The sequence below is a fragment of the Ranitomeya imitator genome, chromosome 5 (genome assembly GCF_032444005.1).
Source record: "Ranitomeya imitator isolate aRanImi1 chromosome 5, aRanImi1.pri, whole genome shotgun sequence".
Taxonomy (NCBI): domain Eukaryota; kingdom Metazoa; phylum Chordata; class Amphibia; order Anura; family Dendrobatidae; genus Ranitomeya; species Ranitomeya imitator.
The window spans coordinates 545,259,579-545,274,140 of NC_091286.1; the positions used below are offsets into that span (position 1 = coordinate 545,259,579).

Consider the following 14,562-nt stretch of genomic DNA (forward strand, 5'->3'; position numbering starts at 1 on the left):
ATGCTGCATATGCAGCATCAATAGTAATGTTAAAAATAATAAAAATTGGTTATATTCACCCTCTGATGTCCGGATCTCCTCGGCGCTGCACCCGGTGGTCCGGTTCCAAAGATGCTATGCGAGAAGGACCCTTCGTGACGTCACGGTCATGTGACCGCGACGTCACCGCAGGTCCTGGTCGCACAGCAACTCTGACCGGACGGCCGCGTGCAGCGCTGAGACTTCAGAGGGTGAGTATAACATGATTTTTTATTTTTATTCTTTTTTTCACCCCAAATATGGTTCCCAGGGCCTGGAGGAGAGTCTCCTCTCCTCCACCCCGGGTAGGAACCGCACATTAGCCGCTTACTTCCCGCAACGTGGGCACAGCCCCATGCGGGAAGTAAGCGGTTCAATGCATTCCTATGGGTGCAGAATCGCAGCGATTCTGTACAAAGAAGTGACATGCTGCGGGTTTTAACCCCTTTACCCCCAAGGGTGGTTTGCACGTTAATGACCGGGCCAATTTTTACAATTCTGACCACTGTCCCTTTATGAGGTTATAACTCTGGAACGCTTCAACGGATCCCAGTGAATCTGACATTGTTTTCTCGTGACATATTGTACTTCAGGACAATGGTAAAAATTCTTTGATAGTACCTGCGTTTATTTGTGAAAAAAACGGAAATTTGGCGAAAATTATGAAAATTTCGCAATTTTCCAACTTTGAATTTTTATGCAATTAAATCACAGAGATATGTCACACAAAATACTTAATAAGTAACATTTCCCACATGTCTACTTTACATCAGCACAATTTTGGAACCAAAATTTTTTTTTGTTAGGGAGTTATAAGGGTGAAAAGTTGACCAGCAATTTCTCATTTCTACAACACCATTAATTTTTAGGGACCACATCTCATTTGAAGTCATTTTGAGGGGTCTATATGATAGAAAATACCCAAGTGTGACACCATTCTAAAAACTACACCCCTCAAGGTGCTTAAAACCACATTCAAGAAGTTTATTAACCCTTCTGGTGCTTCACAGGAATTTTTTGAATGTTTAAATAAAAATGAACATTTAACTTTTTTTCACAAAAAATTTAATTCAGCTCCAATTTGTTTTATTTTACCAAGGGTAACAGGAGAAAATGGACCGCAATCATTGTTGTACAATTTGTCCTGAGTACGCCAATACCCCACATGTGGGGGTAAACCACTGTTTGGGCGCATGGCACAGCTCGGAAGCGAAGGAGCGCCATTTGACTTTTCAATGCAAAATTGACTGGAATTGAGATGGGACGCCATGTTTCGTTTGGAGAGCCCCTGATGTGCCTAAACATTGAAACCCCCCACAAGTGACACCATTTTGGAAAGTAGACCCCCTAAGGAACTTATCTAGAGGTGTGGTGAGCTCTTTCACCCACCAAGTGCTTCACAGAAGTTTATAATGTAGAACCGTAAAAATAAAAAAATCATATTTTTTCACAAAAATTATCTTTTCGCCCCCAATTTTTTATTTTTCCAAGGGTAAGAGAAGAAATTGGACCCCAAAAGTTGTTGTACAATTTGTCCTGAGTGCGCTGATACCCCATATGTGGGGGTAAACCACTGTTTGGGCGGATGGGAGAGCTCGGAAAGGAAGGAGCGCCGTTTGACTTTTCAATGCAAAATTGACAGGAATTGAGATGAGACGCCATGTTGCGTTTGCAGAGCCCCTAATGTACCTAAATAGTAGAAACCACTCACAAGTGACACCATTTTGGAAAGTAGACCCCCTAAGGAACTTATCTAGATGTGTGGTGAGCGCTTTGACCCACCAAGGGCTTCACAGAGGTTTATAATGGAGAGCCGTAAAAATAAAACAAAAATTTTTTCCCACAAAAATTATTTTTTAGCCCCCAGTTTTGTATTTTCCCGAGGGTAACAGGAGAAATTGGACCCAAAAATGTGTTGTCCAATTTGTCCTGAGTGCGCTGATACCCCATATGTGGGGGGAAACCACTGTTTGGGCGCATGGGAGGGCTCGGAAGGGAAGGAGTGCCATTTGAATGCAGACTTAGATGGAATGGTCTGCAGGCGTCACATTGCGTTTGCAGAGCCCCTAATGTACCTAAACAGTAGAAACCCCCCACAAGTGACCCCATATTGGAAACTAGACCCCCCAAGGAACTTATCTAGATGTGTTGTGAGAACTTTGAACCCCCAAGTGTTTCACTACAGTTTATAACGCAGAGCCGTAAAAATAAAAAATATTTTTTTTCCCACAAAAATTATTTTTTAGCCCCCAGTTTTGTATTTTCCCAAGGGTAACAGGAGAAATTGGACCCCAACAGTTGTTGTCCTATTTGTCCTGAGTACGCTGATACCCCATATGTTGGGGTAAACCCCTGTTTGGGCACACGGGGGAGCTCGGAAGGAAAGAAGCACTGTTTTACTTTTTCAACGCAGAATTGGCTGGAATTGAGATCGGACGCCATGTCGCTTTTGGAGAGCCCCTGATGTGCCTAAACAGTGGAAACCCCCCAATTATAACTGAAACCCTAATCCAAACACTCCCCTAACCCTAATTCCAACGGTAACCCTAACCACACCTCTAACCCTGACACACCCCTAACCCTAATCCCAACCCTATTCCCAACTGTAAATGTAATCTAAACCTTAACTGTAACTTTAGCCCCAACCCTAACTGTAGCCCTAACCCTAGCCCTAGCCCTAACCCTAGCCCTAACCCTAGCCCTAGCCCTAGCCCTAACCCTAGCCCTAGCCCTAGCCCTAACCCTAGCCCTAGCCCTAACCCTAACCCTAGCCCTAACCCTAGCCCTAACCGGAAAATGGAAATAAATACATTTTTTTATTTTTCCCTAACTAAGGGGGTGATGAAGGGGGGTTGGATTTACTTTTATAGCGGGTTTTTTAGTGGATTTTTATGATTGGCAGCCGTCACACACTGAAAGACGCTTTTTATTGCAAAAAATATTTTTTGCGTTACCACATTTTGAGAGCTATAATTTTTCCATATTTTGGTCCACACAGTCATGTGAGGTCTTGTTTTTTGCGCGACGAGTTGACGTTTTTATTGGTAACATTTTCGGGCACGTGACATTTTTTGATCGCTTTTTATTCCGATTTTTGTGAGACAGAATGACCAAAAACCAGCTATTCATGAATTTCTTTTGGGGGAGGCGTTTATACCGTTCCGCGTTTGGTAAAATTGATAAAGCAGTTTTATTCTTCGGGTCAGTACGATTACAGCGACACCTCATTTATATCATTTTTTTATGTTTTGGCGCTTTTATACGATAAAAACTATTTTATAGAAAAAATAATTATTTTGGCATCGCTTTATTCTCAGGACTATAACTTTTTCATTTTTTTGCTGATGATGCTGTATGGTGGCTCGTTTTTTGCGGGACAAGATGACGCTTTCAGCGGTACCATGGTTATTTATATCTGTCTTTTTGATCACGTGTTATTCCACTTTTTGTTCGGCGGTATGATAATAAAGCGTCGTTTTTTGCCTCGTTTTTTTTTTTTTTTTCTTACGGTGTTTACTGAAGGGGTTAACTAGTGTGCCAGTTTTATAGGGCGAGTCGATACGGACGCGGCGATACTAAATATGTGTACTTTTATTGTTTTTTTGTTTTTTTTATTTAGATGAAGAAATGTATTTATGGGAATATTTTTTTTTTTTTTTTTCATTATTTAGGAATATTTTTTTTTAAATTTTTTTTACACATTTGGAAATGTTTTTTTTTACTTTTTTACTTTGTCCCAGGGGGGGACATCACAGATCAGTGATCTGACAGTTTGCACAACACTCTGTCAGATCACTGATCTGACATGCAGCAGTGCAGGCTTCACAGTGCCTGCTCTGAGCAGGCTCTGTGAAGCCACCTCCCTCCCTGCAGGACCCGGATCCGCGGCCATCTTGGATCCGGGACCTGGAGCAGGGAGGGAGGGCGGCAAGACCCTCGCAGCAACGCGATTACATCGCGTTGCTGCGGGGGTCTCAGGGAAGCCCGCAGGGAGCCCCCCTCCCTGCGCGGTGCTTCCCTGCACCGCCGGCACATCGCGATCATCTTTGATCGCGGTGTGCCGGGGGTTAATGTGCCGGGAGCGGTCCGTGACCGCTCCTGGCACAGTGCCGGATGTCAACTGCGATAGGCAGCTGACATCCGGCCGCGATCGGCGCCGCTCCCCCCGTGAGCGCTGCCGATCGCATATGACGTACTATTGCGTCCTTGGGAAGTAGGGCCCACCCCCCATGGACGCAATAGTACGTCTGATGGCAGAAAGGGGTTAAACTGCTGCGTTTCTGCGCGTTTTTTCCCGCAGCATGTGCACAGCGGTTTGCGGTTTCCATAGGGTTTACATGTAAATGGAAACGCTATGGAAACTGCTGCGGACCCGCAGCATCAAAATCGGGGCGGTTCCGCGGTAAAAACCGCAAAGTGTGAACCCAGCCTAAGTGATACTCCTCAGTACATTACAGTATTAATGCAAACTAGAAATGCACATTTTTCTGTTCCCCAAGAAAGAAATACATTTATCCTTGCAAACTTACCAATTGACTCTTCAGGGTGGAAAGCTACCTCATTGACAGAACCAGCATGGCCTGGAAGTTTATACAAAATCCTGCGGGATGTAGTGTCCCAAACGTAGACAAATCTGTTTTGCAAAAAGTAAAAAAAAAATGTGAAATTGTGGATTCTTCACGTAGAGATATGTGAAATCAGCAGAAGGAAAAGAAGACATTTACCGGTCTGCTGACCCTGCTGCTATCTTGCTTCCATCAGATGACCATGAACAGCGCAACAAATTCTGGAATACAAAGGCAGACAGTTAATGATCCCAAATTTGTGTAACTCTGGGACAGGACAGTTGTGGTTATAGTTACTAACCTTTTCAAAATTGTGCACATTTCCTTGGAAGATTTTCACACATCTCTCTTTTGGGGCAAAAGGGCGAACGTCCCATACACGAACTATAAAAAAAGGATATCAAATTGGTCATTTTTATTTTATTTAGCATTCCCACAACACTTTCAGTAGAACTTGCATGATAGTTCAGGACATTCTAGAAAACAAACAAAAACCTTTACATTCAGATATCGCCACACATCACTACTCCATCTAGCTTCAAAATTCCTTTAACAACATTGTCCACATTGCATTCTCCTCCCACCTTTCATTACACTCACAATTTGACAACCTACAATCCGACTTCCATCACTCCACTGAACCAACCCTAAACAAAAGTTACAAAGTTGATCACCACCTCCTATTACAGATCCTCTCTTCCTTTGGCATCAAAGACCTTACCCTCTCCTAGATCTTCTACCTCACTAACCGCACATTTAGTGTGTTCCATTCCCATACTACGTCCTCATTCCGCCTTCTCTCTTTTGGTGACTCTCCAAGGATTTGTCCTGGGACCCCTAATCTTCTCTATCTATACCTTTGCCCTGGGACAGCTCATACAATTCAATGGCTTCCAGTACCACCTATATGCTGATGACAGTGAAATCTAATTCTATGGCCTAGATGTGAACTCTCTGCAGACCAAAATCCAAGAGTGTACATTAGCCATATACCCCTCCTCACCACACCTCCTAAAACTCAATGTGGACAAAACGGAACTCCTTTTTTTCCACCAGCTTACTCACCAACCCACAATATCAGAAGTCCGCCTCCTCATAGTACACCTTGACTATGCCCTTCCCTTACCACCTCCTGCCATCTCGAACGCAAAAATATTTCCAGATCTTATCCCTTCATCAACCTAACATGTCAGTGCATGCCCTCATCTTCTGCAATATGGCCTCCCAACTAACACTCTCGCACCTCTCCAGTCAATCATTAACTCTGTTTTGTTAATAAACCTCTCTCCTCGCTACTCCTCCACCTTTCCCTTATGCCAATGCCTTCACTGGCTTCCAATTCCAAAGCAAATCCAGTTTACATTGCTAAACATGATTTATAAGGCTCTCCATAAGCTAATCTCAAATTATCTACAAACTATTCTGACATTTCTCTACATGTAATCTCCGGTCCTCACAAGACCTCCGTCTCTCCCCAACTCTCATACATTCCTCACTCAATGCCATCCATGATTATCCTCAATCATCCCCCATACTCTGAAATTTAGCACCCTGTCACGTAAGCTTTTCTCTGTCATTTGGAACTTCTGACAACCTAAAAAGCCAGCTCTTCAGGAAGCCTGTAATAACCCAGTTGCCACCTCACCACCATCGGAGACGCTGCAGTCCCCTCAACTTACTGTCTCCTTCTCCATCACCCTGTAAGCCTGGCATGGTAGTGTACCTTCTCCCCCTCTGTACCAGTCCATCACTGGTATTTTGTTCATGATGGTTTACATACAAAATATAAACTCTCTTCAAATGTACAACACCATGGAATTGAAGGTGCTTTAAAAATAAAACACTGCTGCTGCAAGATAAATAGGAACTCAGACAAAACAATATCCCTGTTTGCAGACAATCTTTTAATGTGCAATACCTGTGTTATCCATAGCATTTGAAAGCAGGTAAGAACCTTCAGAACTGAGGGTCAGGCCAGTCACAGAGTCTCCATGTCCTCGCATTGTGTACATCAACTTATTCTGCCTCAAGTCCCAAACCTGACAGAAGGGGAAAATATATTTATTCACATTATGAAATTTAAAAAAGAAAAGAAAGAAAAAGCTCGTCCTAGAATCACGCTTCAGACTGTTATAAAAGTTTTGGCTGGTTAATAAGGGATTATACTGTTTGGCTGGAAAATACAAATGCAAATAATTAGAAAGAGAAAAGAAAATCACCAATGCTTACCTTTATATCGTTATCAATTCCTCCTGAGATAATCTGGTCACTGGTGTCATTGAATGTGACAGACAGCACCTGATACGTATTTTGGAAAGTCTGCACTGCAGCTTTTTTCCTGAAGTCCCAAAGCTAAAGAAAAAAAAATGAAACGTTTGCAAACTGAATAGATTGCTCTCATTTTTAAACACTTTATTTTAAAATAAAGATCAAAATTTGCAGTTAGTGTTATTAACCCCTTTCTGACAGACGTACTATCCCGTCGAGGTGGGGTGGGCCCCTATGACCACCGATGGGATAGTACGTCATGCGATAGGCAGCGCTCACGGGGGGAGCGCGGCCGATCACCAGCTGCCTATCACAGCTGACATCCGGCACTATGTGCCAGGAGCGGTCACGGACCGCCCCCGGCACACCGCGATCAAACACGATCGCGATGTGCCGGCGGTATAGGGAAGCATCGTGCAGGGAGGGGGCTCCCTGCAGGCTTCCCTGAGCCCCCTGCAGCAACGCGATGTGATCGTGTTGCTGCGAGGGTCTCCCTACCTCCCTCCCTGTAGCAGGCCCGGATCCAAAAATGGCCGCGGCATCCGGGTCCTGCAGGGAGGGAGGTGGCTTCACAGCGCCTGCTTAGAGTAGGCACCGTGAAGCCTGCAGCACTGCAAGTCAGACCGGTGATCTGACAGAGTGCTGTGCAAACGAGGGGTTCAAGAGAGGCCTGGATGTCTTCCTGGAGCAGAACAATATTGTATCATACAATTATTAGGTTCTGTAGAAGGATGTAGATCTGGGGATTTATTATGATGGAATATAGGCTGAACTGGATGGACAAATGTCTTTTTTTGGCCTTACTAACTATGTTACTATTGATCTGTGATGTCCCCCCCCCCCCGGGACAAAGTAAAAAAAATAAAATAAAAAAATACGTACGCTACTCACCTGGTAGCAGTGTTTTTTCAGGAGCCATGACAGCACAACGAGAGAGGGGATCCGCCCTTCAGGGACAGGAAACCTCAGACATAAAAAGGGCGGCACCTCACTCCCCCGCCAGTTGGTTTACAGAGTATGAAAGGACCTTCTAGGTTAGTAGCACATAGACAATATTAATATATGGTACAATTCACCCAGTGACTAAACTTAGGAATTAACTAAAGGAAGTGTTGAACCCATAAACAAAGAGGGTAGGGAATATAAGGGTGCTGTCATGGCTCCTGAAAAAACACTGCTACCAGGTGAGTAGCGTACGTATTTATTCAGTCGCCATGACAGCACAACGAGAGACTTTCAGAGAAGTGAAAAAAGTGACTAGGGAGGGATAACCGCCTCCAGCACCCTTCTCCCAAACGTGAGGTCGGAGGAGCCACCTAGATCTAACCTATAGTGTCTAAGAAAGGTGGATGGAGAAGACCATGTGGCCGCCTTACAGATGTCTTCAATCGACACTTCTGCCCTCTCAGCCCAAGATGTGGCTACCGCACGAGTGGAGTGTGCCTTTATGCCATCTGGAATTTCCACGCCACCTGCGGTATAAGCAAGAAATATGGCCTCCCTAATCCATCTGGCTAGCGTATTCTTTGATACCCTAAGCCCTTTCCTAACTCCCTGGTAGGATAAAAATAAGGAATGATCTTTTTTCCAGGCGTCTGTTACTGCAATATATCTGAGAAGGCATCTACGCACGTCCAAACAATGAAATCTCTGTTCTTTATTGTTAGAGGGATTAGGACAAAATGAAGGCAAGATTACCTCCTGGGACCTATGAAATTTTGACGCGACCTTTGGAAGATAAAGAGGGTCAGGCCTCATCACCACTCTATCTTCCGTAATTTGCATATACGGACGCTGCCTGGACAATGCTTGCAGATCACTAACCCTTCTTGCCGATGTGAGGGCAACTAAGAGGGCTGTTTTGACAGACAGGATCTTGATCGGGACAGAGTCAATGGGCTCGAACGGAGCTTGTGTTAGAGCCGAGAGCACAAGATTTAGGTCCCATGGAACTATTCTCTGTTTAATAACTGGCCTGGATCTGGTGACCGCTTTGAAAAACCTTGTTATCCAGTGATTACTAGCTATGTTGGAATTATATAGTGCCCCTAGAGCCGAAACCTGAACTCTAAGGGTGCTGGTGGCTAAGCCTAAATCTAGGCCCTTCTGTAGAAATTCTAGGATCTGAGTAATATCAGGTTTCTGATCGATCTGTGCTCCTGAGCTTGATAGGAACTTCCTCCATATCCTAACATAAATGCTAGTCGTGGAGGCTTTCCTACTCTTAAGCAGCGTATTTACAAGGTTCTGAGAGAATCCCTTCTTTTTCAGAAGTGACCTCTCAAGTTCCACGCTGTCAGATGTAAGTTGGCTACTCGTGGATGCAAAACTGGACCCTGGGAGAGGAGGTCTGGAATTTCTGGGAGAATCCATGGTTGGGAAATGGACATGCTTCTTAACCATGGGAACCAAGACCTTCTGGGCCAGAATGGAGCTATTAATATAACTCGGGCTTTGTCTTCCCGAATCTTCCTCAGAACTAAAGGAATTAGATTCAGAGGGGGAAACGCATAGGCGAGACTGAAGTTCCAGGAGATCAGAAGAGCGTCGATTGCGTACGGGTTGTCTCTTGGGTCTAGGGAACAGAATTGATGGAGCTTCTTGTTTCCTCGACTGGCAAACAGATCTATTTCTGGACATCCCCACAACCGTACGATCTGATTGAAGACAGCCGGTTTTAGAGACCAATCCCCTTGTTTGAGCTCGTTGCGGCTTAAGTAATCGGCCATGGTATTTAGTTTCCCCTTTATATGAAGGGCCGTAAGGGAGAGTAGGTGATTTTCGGCCATCTGAAAAATACGATTTGTAACGTTCATTAATGACGTAGACCGTGTGCCTCCTTGGCGGTTCACATAAGCAACGGTCACCTGGTTGTCAGAGAGTATTCTAACATGTCTACCCTGTAGAGGTACAAGAAACCTATCCAAGGCGCGTTCCACCGCCATCAATTCTTTCAGATTGGAAGACGAGTCCTGCTCAGATCGGGACCATAGACCCTGAACGTAATTATTTTCCCAATGTGCTCCCCACCCCGTGGGACTAGCATCAGTTGTTATTACTCGTGATATATGATATGTCCAAGGTACCCCTTTACGCAGATTAGGGATGTGCGTCCACCACCTTAGTGAAACCGTGGCCTCTACGGATAGAGAGAATTTCTTATCTAGGTTGGCGCCTAGTCGCCGAAAATTACGTAGGACATCCCACTGAAGAGACCTAGAGTGAAACGGTGCCCACATCACCGCCGGAAAACAAGAAGTAAGTGACCCCAAAAGAGACATAGCACTTCTCAAGGAGACTACGGGATTTTTAATTGCTCTAGAGGCCAGCCGGTGGATAGCATCAACTTTTGAGTCTGGCAGGCGACATTCCTGCTGAGCTGAATCTACAATAAGACCCAAAAACTGCTGTGATGTGGAGGGTTGAAGACGCGATTTTTTAAGATTGACAATCCAACCTAAGTTACGAAGTGCTACCATCACTTTCTCTAACTGCTCTTTACAGTGTAACTCTGAATGCCCCACGATCAGTAAGTCATCCAAGTAAGGAATTATCAGTATGTTTTGCTCATGAAGGTGTGCCATAACCTCTACCATAACCTTAGTAAAGACCCGGGGTGCGACTGCAACACCAAAGGGGAGTGCCTGATATTGGAAGTGCTCCACTGTGCCGGCAAGAGAAATCGCCACCCTGAGAAAACGCTGGTGATCTGCATGTATCGGAACATGGTAATAGGCGTCTTTTAGATCTAAGACCACCATGAAGCACTTGTGAAAAAGAAGCTTTATTGCCGTTTTCACAGATTCCATTTTGAAGGATGGGATTAGCAAGAATTCATTCAGGCCTCTCAGATTAATAATGGTACGGTATGACCCATCTGGCTTCTTTACCAAGAATAACGGGGAATAGAACCCCCTACCTCGCTCTTCCGTGGGTACCCGAATAAGAACCCCCTTTTGTCTGAGATCCTGAACTTCTGACTCCAACGCCAACTGTTCTGCAGGAGAAGAACGGATAGGAGTTAGTTTAAATTTGTCCTGAGGGATCTGATGAAACTGGAACTTTAATCCCTCTTTAATGATACTGAGTATCCATGGACTGTTGGTGATCCTCAACCAGGCTGGGTAGAAAGCTAAAAGCCTACCGCCCACCTGGACCGCTAGTCATTGAGTTTTCTTCGAGTCCCGAGGGGTGTTAAACATATACCCCCTACCTCTTCTTCTGCTGCTGCTGTAATATTTGGATGAATCTCTATTTGGTTCTCTATCAGATCTGCGGCGATAAGACCATCCCCTGCTGTAGTCACGCCTATAAAAAGGTTTTCTTAATAGAGGGAACCGCTTCTTAGAGTCGCCCGCCTTCTCAAGCAGCTCATCAAGTACCGGACCGAACAGATGAACTCCTTCACAGGGGATGCCGCATAGCCTTGACCTAGCTTGTAAATCACCTGGCCAACATTTAATCCAAAGTGCTCTGCGGGCTGCGTTGGATAAGGCTGAAGATCTTGCGGCCAGCCTGACCGAATCCGCTGATGCATCCGAAAGGAAGGCTGCAGCATCTTGGATCATGGGCATAGATGATAGGATTTCACTTCTAGGAACTTTATCCTTAAGTTGATCTTCCAGGTGGCCTAGCCACACCATCAAGGACCGAGCTGTGCAAGTAGCCGCCACTGCCGGTCTCAGGGATCCCGCAGAAGTCTCCCAAGCTCCTTTAAGGAACACATCAGCCTTTCTATCGAGCGGGTCCTTTAAGTTACCTAAATCTTCAAATGGAAGAGAAGACTTTTTGCATGCTTTGGCCACTGCTGCGTCTAACTTCGGGACTTTGTCCCAAGAAGCTGAAGCTTCTTCCTCGAACGGGTATCTTCTCTTAAATGCTGGCGGAATTGACCCCTTTCTTTCGGGCTTCTTCCACACCTTCAAAATCAGAGACTTGATTTTCTCCACTACAGGAAAAACCCTTCGGGATTTACGGTCTATGCCCCTGAACATAATGTCCTGAATGGAGCATTCTGGCTGAGTCTCTTCAATCCCCATGGTGTTGTTGACAGCTTTCACCAGATGATTAATCCTATCTAATGATAGACATGTTCGGCTAGACTCTACGTCCTCTGAAGATGAAGATGATGGATGAGAATCCGAGCTCACACTATCGGAATCCATCTCTGATACAGGGGATGAACCTAGTATTCTCTTCTTGGATTGTTTCTTATGAGAACTGGATTTTAAGGAGTCCCTGATCTCCTGTCTGACCATGTCCCTAAGGGTAGACGTCAGGTCAGGGGCCTCCTCCTCTATTAAGTGCTGTATGCAGGATCTGCACAGCTTCTTTTTATGCCCATCTGGGAGAGGCTCTGTACAAACGGCACACTCCCTATGTTTAGCTTTGGAAGCACATTTTTTCCCCTAAATAAGGAGAGAGGTAATACAAGGAGGGACACCAATCAGAAAGCGTACTTTCACGTAGCTCACTTACCCATCCTTGAAGTAAACGGTACCGTGATCGGGGGGTCCTCTTTGGCCGGAGAATTCCTACGGCTCGAGGATTTGGTGGACCTCTGAGCAGCTTTAGCTCCACCAGCACGACTACTGCCACTGGAACGCCGCTGGGAGCTTCTCTGAGACTTTCCTGTTTGTGGCTGCTCCAAAGGCTGCTGCTGTTCACCGCACAGCTGCGGAGTTCCCTCCGGTGACTCCATTAGGAAATGGACAGGAACCAGGATGGGCATCTGTGCGGCTCTTAAATACATCCCCCTGGGTACCACCCCCGGATGGGGGTCAGCAGGGCTTCCTCCAGGTGTCAACGATCGGTATTAACTACCGATAGGCTCTGGCCACTGCACGCCGTGCCCCACGCTGAGCGCCGAACTCCCTGCGGCCAGTATCCTCCCCCTGCCCCTGGGCGCCGCCATTAGCCGGCGAAAGAACGCCACAGCGCATGCGCGGCCGCGCCACCGCCGCTCGCTGCGTCATCCGGACACGCCCCTTCCGGTCACAGCCGCGGCGCCGAGGGCAGACGCGCCGAACAGAGGACGGCAGCGTCCTCCGGCCAAGACGGACCACCAAGGCAGGAGTGGACAGACCCCAGAGGCCACGTAGACACGGCGGCGTATACTCACAAGGTAATGTGACACCTAGAAGCTAACCCCTTGGGGTTGCTTCCTCCTGCTCTCACCGACACTAACAGTCCCCCTGCCGTGTGGTGCTACCGGCCTCCTGACTAGGCCGAGGCAGGGGACCCCCGCTACCTGATCCGGCCTGTCAGGAGTGGGAAGACTTCATTCTTCAACCTTCTTCAAAAAAAAAAAAAAAGGTCTGCCTGAAGAGGTTCCACTGTCAGGGACAGGAAACCAACTGGCGGGGGAGTGAGGTGCCGCCCTTTTTATGTCTGAGGTTTCCTGTCCCTGAAGGGCGGATCCCCTCTCTCGTTGTGCTGTCATGGCGACTGAATAAAAATTATATATATATATATATATATATATATATATATATATATATATATATATATATATATATATATATATATATATATATATATATATATATATATATATATATATATACCATGAATACATTAAAAGTACACATATTTAGTATTGCCGCGTCCGTAACGACCCGAACTATAAAACTGGCCCACTAGTTAACCCCTTCAGTAAACACCGTAAGAAAAGAAAAAAAAAAACAACACGAGGCAAAAAACAACGATTTATTATCATACCACCGAACAAAAAGTGGAATAACACGCGATCAAAAAGACAGATATAAATAACCATGGTACCGCTGAAAACATCATCTTGTCCCGCAAAAAAGGAGCCGCCATACAGCATCATAAGAAAAAAATAAAAAAGTTATAGTCCTGAGAAAAGCGATGCAAAAATTATTTTTTCTATAAAATAGTTTTTATCGTATAAAAGCGACAAAACATAAGAAAATGATATAAATGAGGTATTGCTGTAATCGTACTGACCTGAAGAATAAAACTGCTTTATCAATTTTACCAAACGCGGAACGGTAGAAACTCCTCCCCCAAAAGAAATTCATGAATAGCTGGTTTTTGGTCATTCTGCCTCACAAAAATCGGAATAAAAAGCGATCAAAAAAATGTCACGTGTCCGAAAATGTTACCAATAAAACGTCAACTCGTCCCGCAAAAAACAAGACCTCACATGAGTCTGTGGACCAAAATATGGAAAAATTATAGCTCTCAAAATGTGGTAACGCAAAAAATATTTTTTGCAATAAAAAGCGTCTTTCAGTGTGTGACGGCTGCCAATCATAAAAATATGCTAAATAAACGCTATAAGGCTGTGTGCACACGATGCAGATTTGGTGCAGAATTTTCTGCATAAAATCTGCATCTCCTGGCAGAATCCGCAGGTGTGTTTTTTGTGCCGATTTTACCAATGGATTTCTATTATGGAGGGGTGCAGAAACACTGCAGAACTGCACAAAAGAAGGGACATGCACTTCTTTGAAATCTGCAGCGTTTCTGCGCAGATTTTTCTGCGCCATGTGCACAGATTTTTTTTTTCACATTGATTTACATTGTAATGTAAATCACACTGCAGTTCTGCAGCGTTTCTGCTGCAGTTCTGCACTAAATCTGCATCGTGTGCACATACCCTAAAAGTAGATCAAACCCCCCTTCATCACCCCCTTAGTTAGGGAAAAATTAAAAAAAATGTATTTATTTCCATTTTCCCATTAGG

At 45.0% G+C, this 14,562-nt stretch overlaps 1 protein-coding gene across 1 annotated transcript in view; it reads right to left on the reverse strand.

Moving 5' to 3' along the window:
* SNRNP40 (small nuclear ribonucleoprotein U5 subunit 40) overlaps nt 1-14,562 on the reverse strand; it is a 72,356-nt gene that overhangs the window by 13,706 nt on the left and 44,088 nt on the right. Inside the window, exons 5-9 of the mRNA XM_069727611.1 lie at nt 6,813-6,935; nt 6,502-6,622; nt 4,885-4,967; nt 4,743-4,804; nt 4,548-4,651 (exon numbers count right to left, since the gene is read on the reverse strand). Coding sequence (XP_069583712.1) covers nt 4,548-4,651; nt 4,743-4,804; nt 4,885-4,967; nt 6,502-6,622; nt 6,813-6,935 — 493 coding nt within the window. The remainder of the gene's footprint in view (nt 1-4,547; nt 4,652-4,742; nt 4,805-4,884; nt 4,968-6,501; nt 6,623-6,812; nt 6,936-14,562) is intronic.